At 43.8% G+C, this 18,252-nt stretch overlaps 1 protein-coding gene across 5 annotated transcripts in view; it reads right to left on the reverse strand.

The window, feature by feature from the left end:
- Positions 1 to 18,252, reverse strand: part of KIAA1958 — a 70,385-nt gene that overhangs the window by 14,171 nt on the left and 37,962 nt on the right. For all 5 annotated transcript variants that reach the window (XM_083718862.1, XM_083718861.1, XM_083718863.1 and 2 more), the window contains one exon: positions 3,678 to 3,850. In XM_083718862.1, coding sequence (XP_083574988.1) covers positions 3,678 to 3,850 — 173 coding nt within the window. The remainder of the gene's footprint in view (positions 1 to 3,677; positions 3,851 to 18,252) is intronic.

Here is an 18,252-nt window from a genome sequence, read left to right on the forward strand (position 1 = left end):
CATGGGTTGCCAGTGCCCGGGGCAAAGCAAATATCCTTGGCGCTGCTCGCCGATAGGCTGGAATGAAGGGGCAATAGTTTAGTGGCCTATCCAAGTGGCAGCCGCAGAGCTCTGCGAGTGTCAAGCACAGCAGAAAGCGGGAAGGGGGATTAGTTTGGAGCAGGTATCTTTCTAAACCCTTTGCAGAGGACAATCTAGCAACCAACTGCTCTTCTGTCTACCCATGAGGACATGGGAGATTTTCTGTGTGATGAGGAGGGTGCACAACTATTATTGTTATTATTACTACTACTTTCTTCCTTTTTCATTTGAAATTTTGTGCCCTTAAGAATTTTGCGCCCAGGGCAACTGCCCTTGTGACTCCGCTCATGCTACACTACTGCACTCAGAGCCAAACCAATCTTTTGCAGAGAATGGACCTTGCAGATCCAAGGACTACTTGTGGTGGCAGCAGTCTGGATCTGCTACCCAAGGCAATGGCTTCATCCTGCCTTATTGGTGGGCCAGCCATGCTACACTATCTGGCAGAGGCTCTCCATGAGTCCTTTCCCCCAGTCTTGCCAGGAGATGCTGGGGATTAAACTTGGACCCTTCTACCACTTACTTACTTCATGGTTCCAAGGACCATGGCAAATTCCTTATTCACAGAGCTGGCCCAAGACATTTTGCTGCCTAAGGAGGAGCAGAAAGAGCACTCCCCACATCTCGTCAAGGTGCATAGTACCCAAGGCCAGCCAAGTTATTTTACAAAGCAGGAAATTCCAGAATTGCCTCTCCCACTTCCCCAGCAGTAAAAACATAATAATGATATGTTGGATAACTATCCGCTTGCTGTCTTTTCGTGGCACCCCAAATTCATAGCTGGAGGAGGCTCCATCTAATGAAAAGGATATCTAAAGATAGTTTCTCTGTGCAGGAGGGACTTTGTCCCAGATTTTATCTTGCAAACTGCCCTGAGATCTTTTGATGAAGGGTGATATATACCGTATTTTTCACTCTATAAGACTCACCAAACCACAAGACGTGCCTAGTTTTAGAAGGAGGAAAACAAGAAAAAAAATATTCTGAATCTCAGAAGCCAGAACAGCAAGAGGGATCGCTGCGCAGTGAAAGCAGCAATCCCTCTTGCTGATCTGGCTTCTGGGATAGCTGCGCAGCTTGCATTCACTCCATAAGACGCACACACATTTCCCCTTACTTTTTAGGAGGGAAAAAGTGAATCTTATAGAGCAAAAAATACGGTAAATCATCATCATCATTGGGCTGGTCCTGCTTATTCCCTAACTCATGTCTAACAATCATCAAATTACCATGCTGTAGCAGAATACAACGCTACCTGAACCAAGGAAAGGAAGTTGGATGGAACTGAAATGTCCCAATCAGAATTGCCTTAGGGTGACTCATTCCCAGTCTCTGACCAGTCACCAAATCTGGGGGCAGGAAGGAATTTTCGCCCAGATCAGACTACTGCCGACCTTCCATATAGCCCCTTCCCTGCGCTACCTGTGGCACATGGCTTCCAGGTTTTGTATCATCTTCAACTGTTTGTTCTGCAAATGCCTTTCTGCAGCAGCAGCAGCATCTCAGTTTGTGGCGCACTGAGGGCCAAACTTGCCCCAAGGTTCAATGCACCTATGCATTTAACATGCTTGTTTGTAAAGAGCAAAGGGCAGACTAGTCTAGAATAGGAAATTTAACCCCCTCCCCTTCCCCAACCCCTGGGGTAAATAACTCTTCTAACGCTAGAATTTGCTTTGAGGGAAATTATCTGTTGACATCTACAGCACAAATGCTAGCTTCCGTGAAGGTTTGTCCTCAGTGGCTCAGCAAGGGAAGAAAGGGTTAAACTCTCCCTCCATGCCTGCTATGATATTACCAATCTCTCCCCAGCTGATGCTATTGGCATTTCTGTTTTTTAAAGAAGCTCTGCACATTGACAGGAAAAAACATATATTGAACAATGTGTCTAATTTGGCCCTGAGATCTATAGCCTGGATTTTTCCAGCTACTAAATAAACAGCTGTCCAGCTCTTACATTTTCCCTGTTGCACCTGAGTAGCAGAAACTTCCCATCCTGCCTTGCCACTCAGATCTACTTACAGCCTCTATAAAGCTCATAATTAAAAGGAAAGCTTTAAGCTGGTTATAATGAGATGCTGGCATAAACAGGAGGAAGGCATGAATAACATTGCCTTTGATGCTGAAAGCCATGAAAGTTGCAAGGAGCCTTTTTCTTTGTGTTGTCTCATCACAAGATTAATTTCGGCTATCTTATTTCACATCTGTACCTCAGGCTTTATTAAGCTACACAGAGACTTCTCAGGCCTGTAGCCAGAAATTTTGCGAAAAACATGGGGCGGTGGCTAATGATAGATCAGGAGCGAGGAGAATCAATGCAAAGCAGCCCTGAACACAGGTAACCTAATATATTAAAGTGATTTACTATCAATAGAATAAGCCATACATTTATCAGGAGGAGCAGATTGACATATTACTTAGTAATTGGGTAGAAATGGGACCTGCATGTTTCCTCTCAAACCTCTATCAGTAAAACTGGTAGAGACTTCATGGTGTTGACCCCACACACTGAACGTTCTCTGAATACTAGCAGAATGGTGTTTTCTCAAACAGTGGTTCTTGGCCTACTTTTAGCCAGGCCTTGGTGCCACAGCCTGCCCTCTGCCTCCTAACTTGCCTGCCATCCCCCCTAACTATGCCATCGCCAGGGGTGCCAACTCCTGGGGGCCAAGTCCATTTTGGGGGTTGGTTCTGCCCCACAATGTCCCAAAAGCGTGGAGGTGAAGCACAGAGCCAAGCACGGTTATCTACTTCTCCTGCTGCTGCTCCTGTGGACAGGAAGGTGGGTTGAAGCAGCTTCCTGCCAGTGACAGCGTCAGGAAGAGGACGAGGACGGGCCGCCAGCCATTGAAGCTGTGTGGCCACTGCATTCAGCTTCTCCTTCCGGCTCCTCCTGTCATCACTTGTGCATCACATCGGGACACTGCACATATCTGACATCACACGTGCAACGTTGGCCCCTCCAATCGCCCTCACAAGCTGGCACCTCTGGCCATCGCCTATTGGTTAGACAGCTACCAGCACCACCAACTCCTTGCATGCTGAGTAAAGATTCCTGGGAGATTCTCGCTCACTTCAGAAACTATCTGTGTCAGATAGTAGGATATTCCACAGCTTAAGCACCACCGCTAAGATAGGAAGGGCTGCCATATTTCAAAAAGTGAAAATCTAAGAAATTCTGGATGTATGGCAATCCTAGCAGCCTCACATTCCCCCTGCTGTACTTCAGAAGCCAGAACAACAACCAACTGGGCTTCAAATGCCAAAAAGAAACAAACACAGGGAAGTTCAGACAGAAGGAGGTTGTCCTTGAGATATCAGGCCATATGGGCAGTAAACATTGAGACCAGGACTTTGAACTGGGCCTGGGAACAAAGTAGAAGCCTACGGAACCCTTCCTCAGCTGGTGCCCTCCAGCTGTTTTGGACTACAACTCCCATAAGGCCTTAGCATTGGTCATGCTGGCTAAGGCTGATGGGAGTTGTAGTTCAAAATATCTGGAAGGCACCAGATTGGGCCAGGTTTCACCAGATAAATAAGGCTTCTGCCTTGCAGATTTAACCTAGTTACAGTACACCATCAGAACCAAGGCTACTCACCTTTGTAATGTCCATGTAATCTTTCAGGCCTTTTGTCATACACCAGTATCGCCACACATTCAGAGCATACAGAGTTGCTTTTGTTGTATTTGGGCTCACCGCACTGATGCAAAAGTACTTCAAGTCATCATCAAAATTGAAGATGGGGAATTTATTGAGCTTTGTTGAATAGGCTGAAAAACAAAGAGTAAGGGAAATGCAAAGTAAATTTGTCTTGCTTCTATAATAATACGTCTGCTGAGAGCTGTTGTGCCAAGAATGTAAGGCATATTAAGAAAATGAAGATGCAATCCAGCTCCTACTGAAGTCTTTAAAACAAAATAAAAACAACTCCTATTGCTTTTAAAGGGGCAGGTTTGCAGCCCCCATGAGCCAACACAGGGAAATCTCACTTTAGCCATTAAACACACATTTATTATTGAAGCTTTCGGCTCAGGGAAGTGTTTTCAGCACAGCTCATATTGAGATTGTCTCAGTGGTCTCAGCGATGAAAAATATTAAGCACTATAAATTTTGTAGGTGAAAAAATACACGTGACCTTTTTGCATTGAGAAAAGATCTAAGGAAGACCCTTACTTACTGCTGCCAGGAGGGGGAGAACTCTATTAAGATAAGGAATGTGTAGGCTATTTATGCTCAGCATTATAACCGATTTTGTTTCTGCATCCCTATATGTAGTTTTTTCACATTCTGCTAGAAAATCTATATGGTAATGCACTCAGAGATCATGCACTTCAAATGCTCTGGTGTAGGAAGTGACTGACCAAGCTGCCCTGAAGTCACAGAGGAGAACCATGGGCTTCTTCCTCTCCTTGGCAGAGCTGCTCAGATCTGGAAAAAGAAAACTTGACTTGGGGGGGGGGTGTGCACACTCCAGATGACCTGTTTACTGAGCATTCATCTTGATTTGCTTGCACAAAACACACGCAGAGCTTAGACTATGTCCAGTCATATTAATTCTGATATTTGTGTTGCAGTTATGAAACGATGAGCATTCCTCCTAATTTGTTTGCAATGCATTTATTCGTCTTCTTGTTAATCATTTGCCTGCCCCATCGCTTTCCAAACCGCAAAAAAGTCTGGTGCATTTTGTTGTTGCTTGCTTGCTTCTTAAGTGGATCTGCTGCATTTGAGCAGCAGAGCACTTTAATTCACTTAAATTGCACAAACCTAAATTTCAGACCCTCCAAGTGTCCCTATTTTCCAGGGACAGTCCCGGATTTGCAGAAGCCATCCTGATTTCTTATTTGATCCTGGAACATCCTCCTTTTCCTTAGGATGACCCTATTTTCATTGGATGAATGTTGGAGTAACTATATAACCTTCAGAAGACACCTGAAGTTTTTTTAATGTTTCATGTTTTATTATGTTTTAATATGTGTTGGAAGCCACCCAGAGTGGCTAAGGCAACCAATATTGGGGGAGCTGGGCCCCCTGATTCAAAATGTGGCTCCGGTGCTTCAGCTGTAACTTGTGGTAAGTTAGACAGTGTTGCAAATAAGAGGATAGGGATCCCTCTTGCCCCCCCCCCCCCATAATTTGAGTACTGGCATAAATACAGTCTTCTGTTGTTTTCACATTCAGCTGAGTGGACAATGAAGACCAGTGCTTTTTTTTTCTTTAAAAAAATGTTTAGGGGGTACTCTCATTTTCTTACTCATATTGAAATACTGCCTCTCAATGAGGCCAAACTTAGATTCACAAAAAGTTTAGGGGTGTGCGTACCCTTGCATCCCCCCCCCCAAAAAAGCACTGCCTAAGACTCACTACCACAGATGCTTGGACACTGGACTGCAGCTGCCATGAGAAAGCCAGAAGAGCAAATGTGCAGTGATGTTGCAATGTGTATATATGCTGAAAGATAACTCACGAATTGGGAAAGGGCTCTTAATAACTCTTATGAAAGAGCAGTATCTTGTTTTTTATATATATAAGATATTTATTAAAGATTTTCTTAATACAATAAAAAAACAGCAACATATAACTTTACAATAACCATATTTTCTTCACTTCCTTGGACTTCCTCACATCTCTCGTTCCTGCGTTCTAAGTTTTTCAAACTTTACCCAGCAATTTATCACATTGTTTCAATTCTTATATTATAGTTTCCAATATTGTGTCCCTAATTTTAGATAATTTTACCCAAACCTTAAAAGCTTAATTTTAGCATATTTATCCAAAATTTGTCTTTTCTTATGTTTTCATTTATCTTCATATTTCTTTTAACTAACTTGATGGAGCCATATTGTTAATAATCTTACATCTTTCTTAACACTCATACAGTTTACAATATTTTTGCAGATAGTCCTTAAATTTCTTCCAGTCCTCCTCCACAGCCTCTTCTCCCAGGTCCCGGATTCTGCCAGTCATTTCTGCTAGCTCCATATAGTCTATCAGTTGCATCTGCCATTCTTCCAGTGTGGGCAAATCTTGGGTTTTCCAGTGCTTGGCGAGAAGTATCCTTGCTGCTGTTGTTGCATACAGAAAGAGCAGTATCTTTTTATCGCTGCACTGTAATTTTATTGCATACGCTATGCTTTCAAATATGCTTTATACTGTTGTGAGTTAGTGGGGGGCCAGGCCACCATAATCTTCGGACTCAACAAGTGTCAGGATTTAATTAAGGCTTGGGGTGCTAAATTGTGTGCCCGACACTTCTAATCCTTGGGTCTACAAGAGTCACAAGCTAATTAAGCCAGGCTAGTCTCCTGTGTTGTGGCAATTGGCTTTGTTAGATATCCAGAGCATTTTTGCGTCATTTTCCTTATTGCGAAAAAATTGATCCTTTGGGGAAACAGATTCATTCCACAAGTGCTACCAATCGATTGTAAACACACAAACATAGAATCGTAGAATTGTGGAGTTGGAAGGGGCCACAAGAGTCATCTATTCCATGGGTAGGCAAACTAAGGCCCAGGGGCCGGATGTGGCCCAATCACCATCTGAATCTGGCCTGCGGACGGTCCGGGAATCAGCATGTTTTTACACGAGTAGAATGTGTTCTTTTATTTAAAATGCATCTCGGGGTTATTTGTGGGGCCTGCCTGGTGTTTTTACATGAGTAGAGTATGTGCTTTTATTTAAAATGCATCTCTGGGTTATTTGTGGGGCATAAGAATTCATTCATATTTCCTCCCAAAATATAGTCTGCCCCCCCCACAAGGTCTGAAGGACAGCGGACCAGCCCCCTGCTGAAAAAGTTTGCTGATCCCTGATCTAGTCCAACCCCCTGCAACAAAAGTATCTCAACACGTGCCCCCCATCAAGTTCTAAATCATATCAAACCCTGTTTTGTTTTGCATAAGTGCTAGCAGTTTTATTCCTGGTATGTCATTGAATCCCACCCAAAAATAGCTACAGTTTGGAGGTGCCCTTAAAGTCTTCCTCTGTTTACCAGTCCCAGTAATAAATAAATAAATAAAACTGCCTCACAGGAAGCGTAAGAATTTATCACAGGTTAAAATGCTTTCCCCCAAGTAGCTGAAGCACTGGCAGTGATTTGCATGGGGTTCAGATCTACAGTGGTTCATGGTACATGAAAAAAAGAGAAAGAGCGCTGTACTCAACAACAGGAACATAACTCAATTAAGAGCGTAATAGAATTAGTGGTTGTTCATAAGGTTATATCAGGCCAAATACAGAAACTGACTTAATTAAAAAAATGAAATTCTGATCCGACTTCATGTGAAAATGCTGTAAAAACTTGCATTTGTTTTCTGTTTTCAAAGTATTCCTCCCAATGTGCTACAAAGCAGCTCCTATTAAGGTTACTATCTGTAATTATAATATTAATATGCGCAATAACAATACAAACAGGGGAGAAAGAGACAGGGTGAGAAAACCATTAGTTCTTCTTTATTAAAACCCCACAAGCCTTTTCAGGGAAAGCAGCCAAGTTTCATTTGTTCTTGGCAGGAATTATAAAGCAAAACAAGGGTTCCTTTCCAACTGCATTGAGAGTTTTGCTCTGGTCTGCATCACGAGAGTCACTCCCTTGATCGTATCTGAAGAGGCAGCGTGCCAGAGCTTGAGCTACTTTGAGGTGAGTTAAAATGAAGTCATTTGAAGACAGGGAGGCTCTGAAACTTCCATAACAGCAGGAGAAGTAGTGGGTTAGTTTTAAAGACTGGAATGTCGTCATAGTTTATGGCTGATGTGTGTAACATCTCTATACCACTTAAGAACACTGAGTACACTTTCAGTGGCTGCTCTGTACTCAGATTATCAGATTTTTATTCCACCTTTCCCATAAAGAGCTTAGAGTAGCACATAGGGCCTCTAGGCCTTTTACCTTCATAAAAAAAAAAAACAGTCCTTGTGAGCCTGAGAGAAAATCATGGGGTGGCTATTACCCAATAGGTTTTGTAGATGATGGGGGACTTGAACTTAGTTCTCCCTGGGGTCAGTCTAACACTAACCACAACACCACACTGGCTTTCACGTGAGGCATTTCATGCTCTTACAGCAAGGATGGAGAATCCATGGCTCTCCAGATGTTGTTGGACTCCAGTTCCTATCAGTCCAATCCAAAGGTCAGGGGTGATGGGAGATGTAGTCCAGCAATATCTGGAGTTTGCATTTCTTAGTGTAGATCTGATGTGTAGAGATCTTTACTATTCTGATTAATACAGGAGGATTCAGGAAGCTACTGGAAGTTTTTCTCCTCTGTGTGAAAGAAGGTTCTTGTTTTGGTTATTCCTTCTGAGAAGCTGAGTACAGCTGCTTTAAACTGGTTCTGTTATCTCTTCTGCAAGGTCATGCTGAAAATAAAAGGAGGCCAGAAGGAGCCTGAGTTTCACTCACTTTCTCTTTTGTCTCTCTTTTGTTCTGGTCTGGTGTTCTGTATATAGTATGCTTAGTGTTAAGGTTTTGGACTTATTATAAGTTCTTGCAAGTTTGTTAAGTCTGCTGCAACTGGATTTCTATGGACTGTGCCAATCCTGAATGTATTGTATTTGTGACCATTATGCTTATTTGCCTTCAGCACCAGTAAAAGCTCTGCTGGATGAAATTGCCTCTGGTCTATTTTTTGGGAACTGCAATGTGTTTAAGTTCTTCCTCCACATGTATGACAAAGTTCCCCATCCCTGACACAAAAGCCCAAGCTATTTGATAGGTCAGAATAAGAGTAGGGTGTTTAGAGAGTTGGAAAACCAAGCCTAATACTCAAACCATGGTGCTGCCCTGAGAAACTGGGAAACCATGAAGAAAAGAACCCAACGGCTAAATCCCTGATGGGTGCAGTTTTCTTGGTGACTAGGACATAGCCAACTTGGCAATAAGACCTGGATGTCACCAATGCTGGAGGAAGGGGCTAGAAGTAACAACGTCCCATCTAGTCCAGCATCCTATACTCACAGTGGTCAACCAGGGCCTGAGTGTGATTGCAGTCTCCTCACTTGTGCTTCCCTGCAACTGGTATTTAGAGACACATATCCTCAGATACTGGGTTTTGCCACTAAGTAGCTGCAAGGACACAGGGACACAGGTGGCGCTGTGGGTTAAAGCCTCAGCTCCTAGGACTTGCCGATCGAAAGGTCGGCGGTTCGAATCCCTGCGGCGGGGTGCGCTCCCGCTGCTCGGTCCCAGCGCCTGCCAACCTAGCAGTTCGAAAGCACCTCCGGGTGCAAGTAGATAAATAGGGACCGCTTACCAGCGGGAAGGTAAACAGTGTTTCCGTGTGCGGCTCTGGCTCACCAGATGCAGCTTTGTCACGCTGGCCACGTGACCCGGAAGTGTCTCCGGACAGCGCTGGCCCCAGGCCTCTTAAGTGAGATGGGCGCACAACCCCAGAGTCTGTCAAGACTGGCCCGTACGGGCAGGGGTACCTTTACCTTTACCTAGCTGCAAGGACCCCATTCCTGGGTTGGAGAATGAACACTCCAGGGGTAGTTCCAGGTGTGGCAGCCTTGGCTTAGCCCTGCACGCAGCCCAAATTTACTGGTCCATGTCATATGAAAGGCCACATGGCAGTGCCCATCACATAGCTGTTTCATCACATGCTAATGAACTTTACACAAATTCCACCCTGCCGATATCACCAACATGCTAATCTGGTTGTGTGAGTGACTTTTTCTTTTTAAAAACAAAACATTCGTTTTGATGTGTTTAGGTTTAGGATCACGGTGCTGAGAGCTTCTTTCTGAAAGCAATCCACTGAGATGGCCAATTAATTCTGTGTTAGCTACACATGCCATTAGCTGCAGTATTCTATCTGTGCCTACGTAGGGTGGCATGTTAACTTAATGAACTGTTTTCTGCAAAGCCGGCTGTCTTCTTTAATCACAGGGAAAGAATTTGCCCGTGGTTTTGAAGCACGCTGTAGACACAACACCGGCAAAGGGAAAGACTCCTGTTGGAGCCTCCATATGATTTGTATTTTGCCTGTCTGCCTTGCCTTAGGCCTGCAGACTTGGATCTGTGATGTTATTGCATTTGCAGCCCTTCTTTCTTCCAGAGAGCTCAAGAGTGCTGTTTTGTCCTCCCAGCACAAAACATGGGCTGAGAGAGATGGACCACCCCTGGTTATCCAGTAAGGGTCATAGATGACCCTTCATGGATTTGATCTTGGGTTTTCCACATGCAAAACTAGGCCTGTACAACCTGTAAACCTATTGTCATGATGGCCTGGAGGTCTGGGTAGCCAAAGGTCCTTAGCAGCTTTCTATTGTGCTTCTGATGCGCTTTAAAGTTAGGAAGCCATTAGCCTCAGAGGGGAGTTGTTGCTGTTATTGATTTGATGGCATCCTTGTCCCTACGCCGTTCAGCCTCAGGACTAGGGAAGGAAGTCAGAAATAGCTGGTGTTAGCTGGCCTTTACCTCCAGTGGGACACTTAGCAGACTTAAGCAGGCAACATGACAGAGGCGTATACTATTACGCACTGTGTGGAGAAAATGGGGAGGGTGTTTCTCTCCCTCTCTAATAACAACAACAGCAACAACAACAACAACAACAACAACAACAACAACAACAACAACAACTTGAGGACCAACTGAGGGGGGAGAGAGTTTCTGCTGATCATAAGACAACGGTTTTTCCACCTGCCTTGCCTCACCCTCGAGCCTTGGGAGTCTTTCCTGCAGAAGCAGCTGAGAAGAGAGTAGAGGAGTTCAGGGATATGTCCTTGGTTTTCAGTTTGAATCTTTAACATGGTTTTGTATATTTTGTGGTATTTTATGCATTGTGATTTGCTGTTATTTTTTATTGATTATAGATTAGTAATTCTTTATTGTAACTGATAAGTGTAAAGTGTTTAATGATTATTTGCTGATGTTTAATTTTACTGTTTAATATTGGGTTCTAATGGATTTATTGAATATTGCCTTATCTGATATAAGTTGTTTATTTTAAAGTTTACTGTGACTTTTTATATTGGATCAGATTGTATTAATGTTAGGTGTTTTATTATTTTTATGCGTGTTGGAAGCCACCCAGAGTGGCTGGGGCAACCCAGCCAGATGGGAGGGGCATATATAATAAAATATTGTTACTAAGTTACTGTATTGTTATCTGACAAAGCTGAAAGTGGCAAGATTCAGGACAGGCGAAAGGTGCATAAACTATGGAATAAAATGTGGTCTTCTGCATCTATGCGAGCCCAAATTATAGGAAAGAAGAGTGCGATACAAATTACCGTAGGTAAAGAGCAGAACCTTCTGAGCATTACTGGCACACCAGAGCATTACTCTACTCAACCATATTTTAAAATGATAAAATGCCACTCAACAGTTCTCAGCACTGTACATCCAATGAAATTAACCTTTCAATAAGTCATTTATGAAACTTTTTAATACAATCATGAGCAGTAAACAATGACATTAAATGTTTTCCCCCACTAAAACATCAGAATTGGCCATTGTAAAATACAAGCTCTCACTTAAAAAAAAAATCAAATTAAAACACAACTACATTTTTCTTTTGAGAATCATATAATTGCCTGCATAAATGAGTAATCTACTTTTTTTTAAAAAAAACTTTCACTTTTTCTATGTATATAGCTCTTCCCTGTTTTCCTACTAAATTGCACACAATTTGCATCAGGATATTAAGGGGTCATGGATATTTCTCATCCAATACAAGTTGAGGGAAGGGAGCTCGTTTGAATCCTCAGAGTGCCCCAGATTTCATTTACCATGCAGATGTCCCTGTTTGCTATCAGATTTAACAGCAGGTGCCTTTTCTTTTGTAACAAATTTAGCATTTAGAGAGCTGAGCGTCACATAGAACACGGTGGATTGGGAGCACATAACATCACATTTGAAGTGGCTATGCGTGTCTTTTTTTCACCATACGCATTGCATGCACGCTAGAGCGCCGTAGTTGAATTGCAACTTCCGACCTTCAATGTGCCATGGTGAATCTCCAAAATGTGAAACAAAAAAAATTCCTTCCAGTAGCACCTTAAAGACCAACTAAGTTAGTTCTTGGTATGAGCTTTCGTGTGCATGCACACTTCTTCAGATACACTGAAACAGAAGTCACCAGACCTTTCTTTATAGTGAGAAGGTGGGGAGGGGTATTACTCAGAAGGGTGGTGGGAATGGGTGATTGGCAGATAGCTGTAAGGTGCTACTGGAAGGAATTTTTTTTGTTTTGACTATGGCAGACCAACACGGCTACCTATCTGTCTCCAAAATGTGGTAATGATGGCATTCACATATGAATTTGACAGCCCCAGATAAATGTTGGCATTGTTTGAAACCAGCTGTTCCCTAGCTGCAACACACAGAACTAACCACAACACTGATCAGAGTTGAGTCTACTCTGCTGTCTAGGTGGCCACTGAGAGTCACATGGAATCTCATAAGTTGCTCTGTGGTCTTGATACATCGCATTATGGCTGGGGTTGAATAGTTCATAGTAGCTGTCTGATTTCAGTAGCATCCCTGTGATAAGCTGTAACATGCATTTCAGGTCTCAGGGCATACATATACCCAGCAAGAGGGCTCCAGCATCCTCTCAGAGCCTTGGCACCTTCTTCCCAAAGCCCGGAAAGTTTCTGCCTGGCTTAGGGAGGGAGGCATGATGCTCATGCTCATGACATCAAGATGTTGGAATGTGTCTCCTCCCCACCCTGCAATTTGGTGTCTCTGGCCCCAACTGTTCTCCTACGGAAAAATTCACTGCAGACCACTGATGTTTTAAGGTTTATCTTACGCTCCTTCCACCTTCCAGATTGCAAAAGGAGCTGAAAATAAACCCGGGTCAACGGGAAGCAAATTCAGTTTTGCAGATTTGTGACCTGCTAAACTGAATGCCACTCAGCTTCAGAATTTCTCTAGCACATAGGAAGCTACCTTAGACAAAAGTCAAACTGTTTGGCCACCTGGCCCATTCTTACCGTATTTTTCGCTCTATAGGACACACTTTTCCCCCTCCAAGAATTAAGGAGAAATGTGTGTGCGTCCTATGGAGCGAATGCAGGCTCCTTGGCTTCAGCGATAGCAACATGAAGCCTCCAAAGCAGAGAGGGAAAGCTCCCCCCACATTCCGGAGGCTTTGCGTTGCTCCGGGGGCTTCTGGCAGCTATCCGCAAGTCTTCGGAGCGCAGCAGGAGTTCCCGCTGCACTCCGAACGCTTGCAGATAGCCACCTGAAGCCTAGAGAGTGAGAGGGGTCGGTGAACACTGATCCCTCTTGCTCTCCAGGCTTCGCTTCGCTGGAGAGGCAATGCACAGTTTTCCCTCTCTGCTTAGTGCCCCTTCAGTGAAGCGGGAGGAGAAATGGAAGGGGCTCCATTTCTCCTGCCGCTTCACTGAAGGGGCACTAAGCAGAGGGGGGGGGGGAATATTTTTTTCCTGTTCTCCCCCTCCTATGGTCCGGTGCGTCCTATAGAGCAAAAAATACGGTATATAAAGGAAGGGCCATAGCTCAGACGTAGAGCATCTGCTTTGCATTCAGAAGGTCCCAGGTTCAATCCTCGGCAACTGCAAGCAGGGACAGGAGACACCCTGGCCTGAAACCCTGGCAAGCTGCTGCCTGTCAGTGTAGACAATACTGAGCTAGATGAACCACTGGTCTGACTCCGTACTGGGCTGATTGCCTTGCTCTGTGGGCTCCCCTACAGAACCAGGACAAGTAGTGCAGCTCCCTACCCAAATCAATCATCCGATAAGACAGAGTAAAGTCAAAGAAACAATTCATTATGTCAGAACTGAAATATTTATTTTAAAAGTCTTCCCTAACCTGGTGCGGGACGCCGGTGGCGCTGTGGTCTAAACCACAGAGCCTAGGGCTTGCCGATCAGAAGGTCGGCGGTTTGAATCCCCGTGACGGGGTGAGCTCCCGTTGCTCGGTCCCAGCTCCTGCCAACCGAGCAGTTTGAAAGCACATCAAAGTGCAAGTAGATAAATAGGTACCACTCCGGTGGGAAGGTAAACGGCGTTTCCGTGCGCCGCTCTGGTTCGCCAGAAGCGGCTTAGTTATGCTGGCCACATGACCCGGAAGCTGTACGCCAGCTCCCTTGGCCAATAAAGCGAGATGAGCGCCTCAACCCCAGAGTCGTCTGCAACTGGACCTAATGGTCAGGGGTCCCTTTACCCCTTTTTAACCTGGTGCACCCCAGTCATTGGCGTCCCAAGTTCTGTCAACCCCAGCCAGCATTGCCAATTGTCTGGGGTAGCAGGGAGCTGTAATCTCAAACACTCAGGGGGCCCTTCCCTTCTTCTCAAGGTTCAAGTCCTCTTGATATCCCTTTTATTTTATTGGAAGGGATAGACCAGTGGGCTTATACCACCAAGTCACCATACAAGTATGCAGGTCTTCAGGACAGGGTACAACAATTGCTGTTTCTGCATCTCATAGAAGGTGCTGTTGTGTTACTTTTGCAAGGTTTATTTGCACCACAGTTTTTGTACTGTGTTTGCACAGTAGTGTTGCACAAAACGGTTGAGCAGCACAGAACTGGCTAGGAATGGGACATTTCAGGGACCTCCATTGAATCTATCCTAAAGCCATTCTGATGATCAGCCACCTAGCGTCTTATAATCAGATTGCAATTGGCATGGACCATGGTGAGACAAAGTGGACCTTCTGTGCTTTGCCATCATTGCATTGTCACAGATACATATTTCCATTAAAAGGGGGGGAGAGAAGAAAATTATTGAATTAAAATAGGCTTGTGCAATTTATCATATACCAGGTTGAATGCATCCCATCAGTCATGTATTCTGAGTTGCCAATTGTGTCTGATGGTAACTCCTCTAAAAACATGCAAAGGAAGCTGGAGGTGATAGTGCTCAAAGCCAAACATGCAGAGGATCTGATTGCCAGTCTACTTTAATCTCTTTCCTTGGCAGCTGCTTTCCCCTAAGTATTAAAAGAGATAGGAGCAGGGGAAATTAGCCTCAAGAGAGAGAGAGAAGCAAATATGCTCCTTACGTTCTGCATATTTGACTGCCATTTGACAGCAGAGAAGCCTTCAGAATTCTCAACAGGCAGAGCTGATCTGCTCTCACACAGCAAGTGCAATGTGCCATTCATCCATTCGTTTTAAAAGTATCTGGGGTGGGTTTCATTGGGGGGTGCTTTTACCTATTTCTAAACTGTTTTGTGAAGATCATGGCCACTGGTCCCATCACCTCCTGGCAAATAGAAGGGGAAGAAATGGAGGCAGTGAGAGATTTTACTTTCTTGGGCTCCATGATCACTGCAAATAGTGACAGTAGCCACGAAATTAAAAGACGTCTGCTCCTTGGGAGAAAGGCGATGGCAAACCTAGACAGCATCTTAAAAATCAGAGACATCACCTTGCCAACAAACGTTTGTATAGTTAAAGCTATGGTTTTTCCAGTAGTGATGTATGGAAGTGAGAGCTGGACCATAAAGAAGGCTGATAGCCAAAGAATTGATGTTTTTGAATTATGGTGCTGGAGGAGACTCTTGGGAGATGGTTGGACAGTGTTCTCGAAGCTACGAGCTTGAGTTTGACCAAACTGCAGGAGGCAGTGGAAGACAGGAGTGCCTGGCGTGTTCTGGTCCATGGGGTGATGAAGAATCAGACATGACTAAACGACTAAACAACAACAAAACTGTTTTCTGCTGTTTTTACTGCACATCACGTTGAGAAGCTTGTGACCAGGTGCTTTTGCACTTCATAAAACCCCCGTTTTAGCAAGTAACTCCTAGTGATTCCTGCATGAGCTGGATCAGCTTTTGGATGGAACAAAAATAAAAAAGAGTCATGCATATTGCAATTAGCTTTTTAAAAAAATTAGAACAAGGTCATCACGAAAATAATAAAGTAATTTGCAAGTCTTTCGTCTGAAGGTATTGCTCTCCGAATTATAGCTTCACTACTGATTTATTATACAAATGGTCGTTCTATTCCAGGAATAAAAGGTAAAGGTAAAGGGCCCCCTGGATGGTTACATCCAGTCAAAGGCAACTATGGGATTGCGGCGCTCATCTCACTTTCAGGCTGAGGGAGCAGGTGTTTGTCCGCAGACAGCTTTTTGGGTCATGTGGCCAGCATGACTAACCCACTTCTGGCACAACGGGCCAACGTGACAGAAACCAGAGCACATGGAAACACCATTTACCTTCCCGCCACAGTGGTACTTATTTATCTACTTGCACTGCCGTGCTTTCGAACTGCTATGTTTGCAGGAGCAGGGATAGAGCAACGGGAGCTCACCCCGCTGCGGGATTCAAACCGCCAACTTTCTGATAGGCAAGCCCAAGAGGCTCAGTGGTTTAGACCACAGCCTCCTTTACCTTACCTATTCCAGGAATATAGGAAATGGCCTTATACCAAAACAGACCATTAGCCCATCTAGGTTGGTAGTGTCTACACCAGGCATCCCCAGACTCGGCCTTCCAGCTGTTTTGGGACTACAACTCCCATCATCCCTAGCTAACAGGACCAGTGGTCAGGGATGATGGGAATTGTAGTCCCAAAACAGCTGAAGGGCCAAGTTTGGGGGTGCCTGGTCTACACCAATGATGGGAACCTATGTTCCTTTGGACTACAACTCTCATAATCCCTGACCATTGGACATGCTGCCTGGGGCTGATGGGAACTGGAATCCAACATCTGGAAGGCCACATGTTCCCCATCCCTGGGGATTGAACTTGGCGCCTTCTGAATGCAAAGCAGGTGCACTACTGTGGATATATGGCTCTCCATGAAGCTTACTAAATAATCAGATAAAGAATTCCACAAAATCATGTAACTAACCGGGATGCAGAGTTCCTCAGTTAGCAACTTCCTGTTTCACCAGCCAAGAATCCTTTGCCATCAAGCACCTAAACTTTTTTTATTCACTTTTATGTTATTTAATTTAGGGGAAAGACCTCAACTGCTTATCTGGTTTCCATTTGCAAAACTGAGAGCTTGTTAGTGGCCAACTCGCTTGGTGAGATGACAGTCTTTAAATGATGTTGTAGACACTGTGAAGGGTTACAGCACCTCCCATAAAATACACTGCAACACTGTGGGGGAAGGGTTTACGAAAATTTATTAGGAACTATCTTGGTAAAGATAAAAGGTAGTCTTTCCCAGGGCCAAAGCTTCACTAAAACCTTAGTGAATAGCTGAGAATTCTGTTATACCTTTAGCATCCCCCCCTCACAGTTACAATAGATTTTTTGGGTTCCATGGGAAAAAGAAATGATTGCTAAACCAGTTAAAATCTGTCATCTTGATGCACCCTGGGAAGCCACGGTTTCCCCAACTGTATAATGAGAATCATAGTGACCCACCTAGGACATTTTAAAAGTGCTATTTAAATGATTTATAATAACAATATAAAGTTGGGCCCAAAATAACACATTAACTATTTGTTTGCCCTGGTCACAGACTGGATGTCTTAGAACAGCATGACTTGAAAATTTGGCACGATTTATCAACCACAACATATTATATTTTCCTTCTACAGAAGGCACTAGTATGAACTCCAGATTAAAAAATATATAAATAGAAAATAAAAAAGATACAAGTTGTAATGTCACACATAAAACTATTAACTTGCACAGCCCTCACAGTAAACTGTACCATTTCCCCCCATTTAACTACAATAAATGGTTATAGCAGCAATGGTTAACAATCCTACAAAGATCACAAATGCATTGATAAAACATGCATATTTAACAGGAACACCGCTGAATTACACAATGCATAGAATTTTTTTTATTTTTTGGCAAGACAGAGATTTATTTATTTTTTAGAAGCAAATTACTCCCCCCCCCCAAAAAAAAACTGCTAAAAAAGTTGACTTCAGTTGGAACAGGGAATTGGTTAGAAGAAAACAGGGACAACCAACTTCCATATTCTCAGCAGTCAAGGGAAGAGGGGAAATATATTTTGCTACACAAACTGATCTCTACAAAAATGGGCAGGTTCTGTACTAAAGTTGATGACATCTACCAATAAGAGTGCTACAGGTTAAGGGGCAATGTGCTCAAGCAAAGCTGGAGCATTATAAACTCCCAAAGAGAGATGCAACTATGTATGGAATGGCTCCTGTAACATGAAAACATTTTTTTTTAATCCTTATGAGTGGAAATATGGGCATAGACTATATGATAGCCTTGGTGGCCAAATGAAAATGTAGACAGGGCTATTGCACCTTAAGCA

The sequence above is a fragment of the Podarcis gaigeae genome (assembly GCF_964106915.1).
Source record: "Podarcis gaigeae genome assembly, chromosome: 17".
In the NCBI taxonomy this organism is placed as follows: domain Eukaryota; kingdom Metazoa; phylum Chordata; class Lepidosauria; order Squamata; family Lacertidae; genus Podarcis; species Podarcis gaigeae.